The sequence below is a fragment of the Erythrolamprus reginae genome, chromosome 3 (assembly GCF_031021105.1).
Source record: "Erythrolamprus reginae isolate rEryReg1 chromosome 3, rEryReg1.hap1, whole genome shotgun sequence".
NCBI classification, from domain to species: Eukaryota; Metazoa; Chordata; class Lepidosauria; order Squamata; family Dipsadidae; genus Erythrolamprus; species Erythrolamprus reginae.
The window spans coordinates 58819190-58832585 of NC_091952.1; the positions used below are offsets into that span (position 1 = coordinate 58819190).

A 13396-nucleotide genomic window follows, 5' to 3' on the forward strand; every position below is an offset into this window, starting at 1 on the left:
CTTGGAGTTGGCGCTATGACCTGGTTGAACCATCTGATGGACTTGTGGACTGCGAGAAAGAACTTTGATTTTTAATCTGGGTGGGGAAAACCTCAGGAATAATATGACATGCCTAATTTGGATTTTATTAGCACCTTGGCCTCAGAGTTTTGATTGCATTGGATCTGTTTCTTGGAACCCTGACACTACCATTAGGTCTGTTTCGACACAGTAAACTGAATCCATCTTTTCATGTGTGAATCCCTGCTGATTGAAATGCAAGAGGGAATTATCCCATTTGCTGTAAGTGCGATTTCAGTGGAAATCAGAATTTCACTTACTATAGCTCTGATTGCAATTCCGTGAATAAACTGAGAGCCTTCATTTTGCTTTTCTTTCCTATTAGATCCTGCTGTTGACTTGCTGTGCAGAATAAAATGAACAAGATGAAAGTGTTCAAGCGCCGCTTTTCCCTTTCAGTTCCCAGAACAGAGATTATTGAGGAATCCCTGGCAGAATTTACAGAGCAGTTCAATCAGCTCAACAACAGGAAAAATGAAGGTAACCGGTTGAGGAGGGGAGGACAACAACATTGAAATGTTAAGTGGATAATCTAGGGTGTCTAAAGCCATTTAAAAAACTAAACACCTGAAATCCTCAGATTACAGAGATCCATCTCATGGAAGCAGGGCTTTATTGTTAACAATCTATGAAATGCAAGATGTTTCAAATTCTAAACATCTTGAGGTTGAAATAGCCATTTTGACTGTTCAGAAAATGTTGCTTCAGTGCTGGAAAGAAAGCATTGTGTTCTCAGGTAATTTCAAGTTGAATGTTTTAGCCATAAGTAGTGATGGGCAAACCGAACCCGCACAATTCGGGTCTGTAACGAATTTTGCGGTGTTCGGTATGCCGAACACGAACACAAATTTTTATCAAACTTCGGGCAAAGTTCGGGATCATGTTCGGCGTTCGGAGCTTTGACGTCACCGGCAGGTTGCTAAGGACGCCAAGGTGATCACTTCCTAGATTCCATGGAATCCAGGAAGTGATCACCTTGGCGTCCTTAGCAACCTGCTGGTGACATCAAAGCTCCGCCCCCGGAATCTCTTCATGGGAGGGATTCCCCATTTGTGTTCGAGTTCGAGTTTGGTTCGGGTTCGACCGAATTTTGCGTAAAGTTCATCCAAACTTGCTGAACCTAAACACCATTGGGTTTGCCCATCACTAGCCATAAGAAACAACCTTGAAGTTATCCCAGCTCAACAACACATCTCTGAGAGTTTTGCTTTGAGTTGGAACCAAACATTTAGGTTGTTTCAAATGACCAATTATTTCAAATAAAACTGCTTGTTCCAGTTTGGAAACAGGGCACATTTCCTGTTTTGTGCACACCTCCTTATTCTAAGGTAGTTAACCAGGATAGTATGGCTTGATTGCTTATTATCTGTGTCATCTTGTGGCCCTACAAGACAGTTCACAAAATACCATATAACTAATTTAAAAAGTAATAAAGTTAAAGCAGAAAGTTAAAGATCAAGAGTTGTTGGGTTTTTTTAAAGGGAGGGTAATGGAATAATCTCTCCAAGTTTCCTTTCATATGAGAAGATTCATTGAGCCTCTGGTGGATGTGCCTGGTAGGCACTTCAAATGTAAGATAAAGTTCAAGGTATAGCTAAGATTCTCTCCCATTTTGTTTATATAAATTTATTTGTATATATTCATTAGTCATATTTGAATATGAGAGTAGAAGAAATGCATTGTTCAAAGCTATTCAGTGTCTACTTACTATTGTAATATTGGAAAAAGCAAACTGCAGCCAAGATAAAATATGACAAGTTTTGTGGTTTATACATAATACATGTATCCGACCCTCTGGAACCAGCTCCCCCCTGAGATTAGGATTGCCCCCACCCTCCCTGCCTTTCGTAAACTCCTTAAGACCCACCTCTGTCATCAGGCATGGGGGAACTAAAACATCTCCCCCTTGCCCATGTTGTTTTGCCATTTTATTGATTGACTGTGTGCCTGTTTTTTATATATATTGGGACTGTTTTATGAATTTATTAATTTTAAATTGTAATTAGATTGGTGGGCATTGGATTTGTTATTATGTACTGTTTTTTATTATTGTTGTGAGCCGCCCCGAGTTTGCGGAGAGGGGTGGCATATAAATCCAATAAATCTAATCTAATCTAATCTAATCTACATCTGTTGCTAAGAGGGTAATCTTGTTCTTTTTCAAGTTTTGTGTTAAAGATTTATTAATTGAATATATATGGGGGAATTGAGACATCTCCCCCAGGCTTTTATAGTTTTATGTATGGTATGCATGTGTTGCATGGTTCTTAAATGATGGGTTTTTTAGATGCTTTTTAATATTAGATTTGTTTACATTGTAACACTGTTGTTGTTGTTATTATTATTGTTGTGAGCCGCCCCAAGTCTTTGGAGAGGGGCAGCATACAAATCTAATAAATTGAATTGAATATATACTTGGTTATACTTAGACATTTCAGTTTTATGAATTTTTAAATTCATTTTTCCATTGAAATCTATCTTCCCATTAAGGTTTGGTTGGTTGGATGGATGGATGGATGGATGGATGGTTGGTTGATTTGTTGATTATGTGCCCTCAATTTGGCATCAACTGTAACGTCCATCTACCTAGATCAGGGGTCCCCAAACTTTTTACACAGGGGGCCAGTTCACTGTCCCTCGGACTGTTGGAGGGCCGGATGATTAAAAAAAACTATGAACAAATCCCTATGCACACTGCACATACCTTGTTTTAAAGTAAAAAACAAAATGGGAACGTACTATTTAGAGGGGGGAGAAGATCTGAAATTCATATATGTTTATGTTTTGTTTTTAATTTTCTTTTGTTAACATCTGATTGGCTATACAAGGTTTTCTTGGCTTATGAAAAATGTATAAAGAAAGAAGGAAGCACTTTGGCATAATGGTTAATAAGTTAGAAACATAATTGGTGTTGCACTTTTTGAAGGAACATTAAGGATGGAATTTAATTAAAAGAAAATGAATGTAACTGGATGACAAAATTAGAAAAAAAACCTTTTGCAACTTTTTTGATGATTGATATTAGTTACTAACAAAATACCACATTTTATTCATGGAAAATTAGATGGTACACTGTGTTGTTTGAATGTATGTTGAGAGAATTTTTAAAAAAAAATTACCCCCCCCCCCAAAACAGTCTTTCCTTCCTCTGTCCCTCCATTTCATTCTTCCTTCCTTCCTTTCTTCCTTGTTCCCTCCATTTCTCCTTCTTTCCTTCCTTCCTTCCTTCCCTCCTTCATTCCTCTCCACTTCTCCTTCCCTCCCTCTCTTTCCCTTTTCTTTCTTTCTCTCTCTCTTTTCCCTGTGCTCTTGTCACTCACTGGTGGGCTGGATAAATGGCCTCAGTGGGCCACATGTGGCCCGCGGGCCGTAGTTTGGGGACCACTGACCTAGATTTTCTCCAGGAGGATCTCTCCCCAACATTACTATTTCAGATCTTCCTTGCAACTATAATTGAGGCTATTTACCTTGCTGTTCATTGTTCTTCTCTTTCTTTCCATATTTCCCAGCATGATAGACTTCTCCAGAAAATTAAGCTTTCATTTAATATCTCCAAAGTATTATCATTTTTGCCCAGTCAGTGTGTTAAGTAAGAACTCTGTTTAATTATTCAATAATTCATTTGTTTGTTTTCTTAGCTGTGTTCTTCTGGTATCCGCAGGAGAAAATTGCCTTAAATCTTACTGTTATTCACTTTTGTGCTAGCAGCACCTATTAATAAACTAAAAAGAAGGAATTTTGTAAAAATAATTATCACTAAGCTTCTATAATAATGCAATGTTACAGAATAATTTCTTCAGACTCTATACCAAACAATGTAATACCCAATTGCTTCTCTGCCAGTCAGTAATTGCATGACATGGTGCTTTTAATTTTATATTATTTTTATTCTAGGTTTTATTTTTTGTAATTCCCCCTTGAAGAATGGCATATATACAGTATGTTTAAATCAGTTAAACAGTTACATTTACTTTTTTTTCTGATTGCGGTAGCAAAGTGAGGACCGGATACATTTTATCAATTAATTACTTCTATTTATAACTAGACTCTAACCAATGTTATTATCAGTCTGAAAAATCATATCAAATCTAAACTTTTTGCTTTGCTTTATTCTACTCTTTCAGATAATCTCATTTGACTAAGATAAAGTGCACCGGAAAAGCCTAGAACATATAAAAGAAAAATCAAATAATTTTCTGACTGGGCACAAGGTGTTCCAGGCAGTGTCACCTTAGATTTGGCACAGCCTGCTGGTGTAAAGCTGGTGATGTGGGTTGTGTATGTGTGTGTTTTTTTCAGAATTGCCAACCATTTATGAAAGTGATGCCTTCAATTCTTCCTCTGAATGGACCTTCTGCTGTCTTAATCCCATATGGAAAAGCCACTTGTCATCTGGCTCCTTGTGATTCACATTCAGTTAGAGAACTTTGAGATCCATAAAACAAAGCTTGACAACTGTAGCAGCAGTAGCTATGTTGAGATCATTCTCCTCTCTGTAAAATCTCAGAATTAACTTGGACAAGTTGTGAAGAATGTTTAGGCCTCTCTTTGTGTCCCGGCCCCCACTCTTCTCTACAAATGAGCCATAAAAGTCATTCAAATTTTCTCTCTTTTTTTTGATATTTTTTTAGTTGGTTTATTTACTAAATTAACAACAAACAAAAAATACTTAAAAGAAAACGTGCCCAACACCAATAAAAACCCCACCACCATTTAGGGGGTTATATTATTTACAATAAGTTTCAATTTCTTCCTTAGCTCCGGTTTACATTTCTTTACATACAAAAAGTGATTGGAATTTATTTTTCACATTGTTGTCATAAATTCTACTTAAGATATAATTTTTCATCTTATTCCATCGTGCCATCAGCTTCTCCAATTTATTTTCATCATAGTTATTTAATCTTATTTCCATAATTTCAAAGTGGATGTGGTCCACCATGTACCAGTACCAATTCTGGATTGTCCATTTATTGCTATCTTTCCACCCTAAGACCACTACTGCTTGAGCGCTTTCCAAAGCTGCTGTTTTGATTTCTTTAAATTCTCGTAATTCCCCATATTTAACTAGTATTGCTAATTCTTTTGTAATTATCCAATTAATGTTTAGCATATTATTTATTTCATTCTGTACTTCCTTCCAAAATTTTTGAACTTCAGCACGTTCCCAGAGCGTCATTCAAATTTTCTCATTGGTAAAGTTATTGGAGAACAAGTAGTCTTCTTCTTCCTAGCATATTCCTACAAATTCAGGGTCCACTTTTCGGAGTACAAGCAGAAATGGGTAGAAAATTGAATGGGCCATATTTAAAGGATATTTTTGTGGGGCTTGATCTTTAGAATTGAGGAGAAATGTTAATACTTAACCAAATAATTAAGACTTCTGATTCAAACAACGCAAGGAGGCTCTGGCCTTGTTCCCCAGGAGATCAAAGCTTGCTTTTTGCAGAGGCAGTTTTTAAATATATTGATAAAAAAGGGAGGCTCATCAAAGGTAGAGGAATGCATGGGATTTCCCTTTTAATTTACTTTGTTACCTTATGCGCCCTCGTTATATGTTGAGTCATAGGCTTTCTGTGGTTCACATTAAAAGTGAAACAGAATTGAACAGGTCTCTGCAATGTTCTTTCAATGTTCTCCCAACGGCTGCCTTCAAGTCCACTTAATCCTTTGGCCAAAATGGTTAAGATGTAAACACCTCCCAAGTTTGTTACATCATCTATGCCTTTTAACAGAAGATAATCTTGTTTCTCTTATTCCCGTCTATTCAAATTCTATTCTCAACTGCCTCATTCACCCACTGTTTAAAGTGGGACTTTAAAAAAGGGTTTACAACTGACTTTCAAATTTGTGACTGTTGCAATTCCCCTACGGTCACATGATTACCATTTGGCAGCTTGCAACTGGCCTGCATTTATGACATTCACTGAGTCCCCTGGTCACATGATAGCCTTTTGCAAGCTTCATTGCCAGGTTCTGGTCAAATAGTCAATGGAGAGGCTGGTGGTGACACTGTAAATTGCAGTCATGTGATACCTCACTTTCTCTTTCTTTCTTTCTCTCTCTCTCTCTCTCTCTCTTTAAAATAATTTCATTCAAGTTTCCAGATGCAAAGATAAAATACTAACACAAAGTAAGAAAAATATTTTTTTTAAGAAAAAGAGAAGAGCAAAGAGAGAGAAAAAATTGCAGACATTAAAGAAGGCCTGCCTGTACCACTTTATAAGATAGCTAGTGTACAACTCTACTATTACTGTTTTATTTTCATATTGTTTTTTGTCAGCTATTAATCTCTTAATTTGATTTTTTTTAACTTTGACATCTACATTCTGATATTTAATGAGAAATCTTCCAGATCAATTGCCTTTTAGGTTTTGACCATACATGGTCAATGATGACCATACAACTTTTATAAGTTGATATCCTTCAAAGAAATCAGTATAACTGCAGTCCTCTTTTTATGTGTACATGTGTCTTCAGATTTTGTTCTGTGTCTGTTACAATACATTCCTAAGACATATACTCATATTATTGTTCTGGGTTTTTTTGTGTTTGCTGTGAGCAGCCCTGAGTCCTCGGAGAGGGGCGGCATACAAATCCAATTAAATAAATAAATAAATTTAGGAAACCTAGATCAACAGGAATTTTTCCCTTTGTTTTTGCATACTAATAGAAGCTGATGCTGGCATTAAACATTTTCACTGCTCTGCCTGCCCCTCATACATTCATGGAATCTAGAAACTTATCAGTTTAGGTTATGGCTGAAATAGCCTCCCCAAATTTGCCATTCTATGGAGTCTACGGAGAGGAGCGGCATACAAATTTAATTAATAATAATAATAATAATAATACTGATAATAATAATAATAATAATAATAATAATAATAATAATAATAATAATAATTGCAGATTATATATTTTCTATATGTTGTTCTTACATTGAACATTTCAGGAATGGGTTGGCTTCTTCAAACAAATGGAGCAAACCAATATTTGAGAACTACAAGTTACTTTTAAGTTAGTTTGGAGATTTTTAGTCCCGAGAGATGAGTTAATAAAGGCAAACTGTTGTTTTAAGTTGTGCTATCGTTGCAGATTTATCAGAATTTGGACAACTCTCCAAGTAGATTGAAAGTCATACTTGCCATGGGAGGTAATTCTCAGCTGGTGGAATTGTAAGCCGCAAGCCAAGCCTAGGAGGGGGGCATGTTTTAGACAAATTAAACATGTATTTTTGTTTGCTCAGAAATCCACATGCTGATATTTGGCCTTTTCATACTATGCCTTACATTTCTGTGATAAAGCAAGCAGAGCCAGAGGCAACTGTAGGAATTGGGAGGGAGAAACAGAGAGAGAGAAATTTTATTTGGAGCTGTGTTCAAATGTGTTTTTTTGATCCAGCAGTTCTTCCCTCCTCTTATTTAAGTTATTGACTTTATGATGCACCTCTTAAACTAATATTGTATCGTCAATAGATAGACAGCATTGTTCTGCTACCCGTTTAGGTAACTTCTAGGCTAACAAGGCTAATAAATAAATGAATTTTATAATAATAATAATCGTAATAATAATTTATTGGATTTGTATGCCGCCCCTCTCCGTAGACTCGGGGTGGCTAACAACAATCATAAAAACAACATGTAACAATCCAATAATAAAACAACTAAGTTGATACCCTTCAAAGAAATCAATATAACTGCAGTTTTCTTTTCATAATGTTTTCAGAGAAAAATGGATGTCACAGCAGTTTACTTTACTAAAACAATATAGCAATGGAAAATTAAACAGAGCCATTAGATAAGAGGGAAAATGTAAAAGTATGGTTGGATGCATTCATCACATTAAAAACTATAATTAACAATATAATAGAATGATAGAGTTGGAAAGGACCTTGGAGGTCTTCTAGTCCAACCCCCAGGAAGCCCTATATCAGTGATGGCGAACCTTTATTTTCTCAGGTGCCGACAAAGCATGTGTGCATGCTATCGTGCATGCATGAGTGCCCACACCCATAATTCAATGCCTGGGGTGGGCGAAAACAGCTTCCCACACCCCATGGAGGCCCTCTGGAGGCCAGAAATGGCTTCTTTTCCAACTTCTGGAAAAGGCTTGTGTTTTGCCCTCACCAGGCTCCAAAGACTTTCCTGAAGCTGGGGAGAGGGTAAAAATGCCCTCCTCACACACACACACACAGAGGCTCTCTGGAAGCCAAAAACTCCCTCTGTGCAAGCCAAAAATCAGCTGGCTGGCACACACATGCACATTGGAGCTGAGCTAGGGCAACGGCTCGTGTGCCAGCAGATATGGTTCCGCCTGCCACCTGTGGCACTCATGTCATAGGTTCACCATCACTTCCCCATGTCATTTCAGACAAAGAAGAACATTCCAAGAAGACTAGTAGATCTAGTAGAGTAGTAGATCCTTGGAACAAACTTCCAGCAGACGTGGTTGGTAAATCCACAGTAACTTAATTTAAACATGCATGGGATAAACATATATCCATCCTAAGATAAAAATACAGGAAATAGTATAAGGGCAGACTAAATGGACCATGAGGTCTTTTTCTGCCGTCAGTCTTCTATGTTTCTATGACTTGGAAAGTCAACTCATTTGTAGCTAAGAAGAATTAATAGGCCAAGCTTCAGTGGTTTCTCAGAATGGTTTCTAGTACTGTGCCATAATCTACATTTTGTGCACTTATTTCATCTTTTCCTCCTTCATGAAGGAGGAGTGGAAGAAGTGAAGGGTGAATAAAGAATATAATTTTGAACTTTATCTCCACATTCTATTAATTAATTAATTATTCCAACATATATATGAATACAAACAAAGTATATACATTAAAGTGAATATATAAAAGTACAAGCATGGTTTTGAGTACATGATATTTTATGAAATACATGGGGATTTTAGGACAGGGACAATAGGCACGCTATTGTACTTATGCACGTGTCTTACATACCTCTTAGGAATAATGGGGTGAAGTCAACGGTAGAAAGTTTAAGGTTAGAATTTCAGGGGTTTGGGGAAGAAACTACAGAGTCAGGTAATGTATTCCAGGCATTGTCCATTCTGTTGCTGAAGTCAAAAAATTTTGCAATCAAGTTTGGAGCATTATCTGGTTTACATTAAGTTTGTATCTATTGTGAGATCGTGTATTGTTGCGGTTGAAGCTGAAGTAGTCGTTGACAGATAGGACATTGTAGCATATAATTTTATGTGCTACACTTAGGTCAGATTGAAGGTGGCATAGTTCTAAATTTTCTAGGCCCAAAAGTTCAAGTCTGGTGGCATAAAGTATTCTATTTCAAATGGAGGAGTGTAGTGCTCACTTCATGAAATATCCCTGGACACTCTCAATTGTATTAATGTCTGATGTGTAGTGTGGATTTGAGAATTGGTCTATCAAATGTTTTGTATGCTCTAGTTAGAAGTATAATATTACCAGAGAAAAGCTATGCAGGATTAGGTTAACCACTCTTAATGTCTTCTTAGCAATACTGTTGCAGTGGGCTCTGTCACTTATATCATTAGAGATGAATACTCCAAGGTCCTTTACTGAGTGAGGATCATCAGCAAGGTTGTGATCATTTAGTTTGTATTTTGTGTTCTGATTATTTTTGCCAATGTGTAAGGCTGAGCACTTGTTGATTGAGATTTGAAGTTGTCACTTGTTTGATCATTCTGATACATAGTCAAGGTCTTTTTGAAGGGTAGTAATATTGCCAGCTGTGTTGAATAGTTTTACATCAAGATAATAAGGGATCTAGAAATCAACATACACAAGGAAAAGTTAAAAGATCAGAATATGTTTAATGTATAGAAGAGATTGCTGATGGGAGATATGATTGTAGTCTTTTAATATTTGAAAGCTTTTCATATTGAATAGGGGGTGGTTATATTCTGTATTGTGTAAGAGAGCTGAACCAGAATCAATACTTTCAATCAGGCATGTCCAAACCTGGCAACTTTAATAGTACAGTGGCACCTCTACTTACACACTTAATTCATTCCATGACCAGGTTCTTAAGTAGAAAAGTTTGTAAGAAGAAGAAATTTTTCCCATAGGAATCAATGTAAAAGCAAATAATGCGTGCAATTGGGGAAACTACAGGGAGGGTGGAGGCCCTGTTTCCTCCCAGGAGATTCCTAGAGAGGCCCCACGGGCCCCTTTTCCGATTACAGTTTTGGACGCTTGGGTTTATAAGTGGAAAATGGCTGTTGAGAAGAGGCAAAAAAAATCTTGAACACCTGGTTCTTATCTAGAAAAGTTAGTAAGTAGAGGCGTTCTTAATTAGAGGTACCACTGTAGTAGAATTCAACTTCCAGAATTCAACTTCCAGAAATCCCCATCTATCCATGTTAATAGTTTTACCTACTACTACTATCTACTGAACAGCATAACTTTGAATAATAGTAGGCAATAATAGTGGATTAAGTACTGGAATGTTAAGACAGACAGGCTAGTGAAACTATTTCATGATAAGTTCCCAGAAACGCCAAAAGATCCCCCTGGGGGAGGGAGAGGTAGTTAGTATACTGGATTATTAAACACTCTGCTACTCTCATTTCAGGATATGCTTTTCCAACCAGAGGGTGGTGGCCTATAAAGCCTGGAAGGCATCTTTTGTATGGGCTTTTAGATCTGCTGTGGGAAATTGGGAGGGAGGATTGTGTAGAGCAGTGGTTCTCAACCTTTCGAATGCCGTGACCCCTTAATACAGTTCCTCATGTTGTCGTGACCCCCAACCATAACACAACCATGCTGCGGTGATCCCCAACCAGGGCCAATTCTCCCAAGAGAGCGTTAAGCTGATTGGCAAGAAAGTCAGAGAGACACCCCCACTGTAAACACCTGATTGGTCAGATTGTAAAAATATGCTCCAAGGTGCCAGAATAGAAACTTTAGTTCCTAACACCATGGGAAATTTGGGTCTTGGGCGACTCCTGTGAAATGGTCATTTGATCCCCAAAGGGGTCCTGACTCCCAGGTTGAGAACCATTGGTAATAGAAACATAGAAGACTGACGGCCGAAAAAGACCTCATGATCCATCTAGTCTGCCCTTATACTATTTTCTGTATTTTATCTTAGGATGGATATATTTAAATTGTTTAAATTCAGTTACTGTGGATTTATCAACCACGTCTGCTGGAAGTTTGTTCCAAGGATCTACTGCTCTTTCAGTAAAATAATATTTTCTCATGTTGCTTTTGATCTTTTCCCCAACTAACTTCAGATTGTGTCCCCTTGTTCTTGTGTTCACTTTCTTATTAAAAACACTTCCCTCCTGGACCTTATTTAACCCTTTAACATATTTAAATGTTTTGATCATGTCCCCCCCTTTTCCTTCTGTCCTCCAGACTATACAGATTGAGTTCATTAAGTCTTTCCTGATACGTTTTATGCTTAAGACCTTCCACCATTCTTGTAGAGCATGGGAGAGAGATAGTCATAATAACATTCCTTTTTCAGAGGTTCAAAGACATCTTGCCCTGCATCTGGGAGGCTGGAGCTGGAAGGCATCTCAAGTTGGGACGGTGCTCTGATTGGACATGCTGGCTGGGGCATTCTGGGTGTTGGAGTCCACAAATCTTACACTTGCCAAATTTTGAGAGCCTTGGTTTAAACTAAAAGGAAGTAAATCCAAGCTAGAAACCAGGAAGTCCTTAGTTCTTCAAACCTGGATAATTATCTCTCAGAAATGCTTTTGTAGACCCTGAAATACAAGCTACCATATTTTTCAGAATATAAGACGCACCTTAGTTTTGGGAGAGGAAAATAGAGGAAAGAATCTGCTTACCAGATATTCATCTGGTTAGCATCCTTAGCCTGGTCAACTTCAGCATATTATTTAAATCCCCTGGTTAGGGCTTTAAAAAAAACTTGTTCAGAGAGAGTAACAATGAAAGTGCTTGCAAGCCAGTAAGAGCTAGGAAAATCATTAGCACCTGGTTAAGTCTGGAAAGAAACAGTTGGAGCAAGTTAGAGCAATAAAAAAAACCTGCAAAGACTTAGGGGTTGGAAAACATTTTTCGCAGAGAGTAACAATGAAAAAGCTGGCAAGTGGGTAAGAGCTGGGAACACTATTAGCACCTGGTTAGGGCTGGAAGGAAACATTTGGAGCAAGTTAAAGCAATTTTTAAAAACCTACAAAGACTTAGGGCTTGGAAAACATTCTTTGCAAAGAGTAACAATGAAAGAATCTGCAAGGTAAGAGCTGGAAAAATCATTAGCACCTAGTTAGGGCTGGGGGGGGGAGAAAGCTTCTAAAAAAGCTACATTCAGAATATAAGTCTGAATTTTCAGCCTCTTTTAGGGAGGAAAAAAGTGTGTCTTATACTCTGAAAAATTCAGTAAATGATCACAACATTGCTGATGATCCTCACTCAGTATAGGAGGGAGAAGGGCTTGGGATAAGCAAGTAGTACAGCTCTGTTAGGAGAGTTATAATTCTTTTAGTTGCATACTTTTCATAGAAATACCTCTGCCAATTCTGAAAATGTTATTTAATGGAGCCCTTTCAATAAAAAGGTGAAGATTTTTCCTGAACTCCCCTTTGGGCCTCCCTTCTCCTAACAACAGCAATCAAATTGTGAACCATTGAGAAGGAGGTACACATGGACGGCTCCTTTCTTTCAGATCTCATTTTCCATTTGTGGCTCAACAACACTTCAGAACTACTTTCTCAAGAGACACTTATATTTCTTAGAGACACTTTTTTTTCCTCAGTCACATAACCAGTTATCAAGTGAAGAGGTAGATATGGGACCAGTGCATACACTTGAAAAACTATTTGGACTGTGCAGAATCTGATGCTTTAACCATTAAATTAAAGAATAAGGAAGACTCCGATTACTATAAAACATAGAATTATTTTTATGATTGGTTTAAAAGAAGAAATAAAAGTTCAAATTAAAATACAACAATAGCAATACTTTCCCCCCTTTTTTTGATATAATAGATTAAATATGATATATATACAGTGTTTGTTAAAAAAATTTTTGCATGAAATTAAATTAATCAAATAGGAGTGTACGAAAGCAGCTAAGAAAATAACAACAATAAAAAAAGACATTGATAACCAAAAGAAATAACAGTATATACCGATTGCATCTTTCACCAGAAAATAATTTGGTATCAGAAAAGACTGTTTATTTTTCCCCCTCACAAGAGAATATAAATGATATATACTATGTTGTTTGTTTATTGTCATAGTTCACATCATTTATTGTATCTAAATAATTAATCAACTATTATTATTATTGTTATTGTTATTATTGTTATTATTATTAATATTATTTAGGTTTCTATGTGTTTTGTTTTGTATTGTATCC

General features: G+C 36.9%; 1 protein-coding gene across 2 annotated transcripts in view; it reads left to right on the plus strand.

The window, feature by feature from the left end:
* Window positions 1-13396, plus strand: part of CDK18 (cyclin dependent kinase 18) — a 106082-nt gene that overhangs the window by 65963 nt on the left and 26723 nt on the right. For both annotated transcript variants that reach the window (XM_070745503.1, XM_070745504.1), the window contains exon 2: window positions 386-540. In XM_070745503.1, coding sequence (XP_070601604.1) covers window positions 417-540 — 124 coding nt within the window. In that variant the 5' untranslated portion in view covers window positions 386-416. The remainder of the gene's footprint in view (window positions 1-385; window positions 541-13396) is intronic.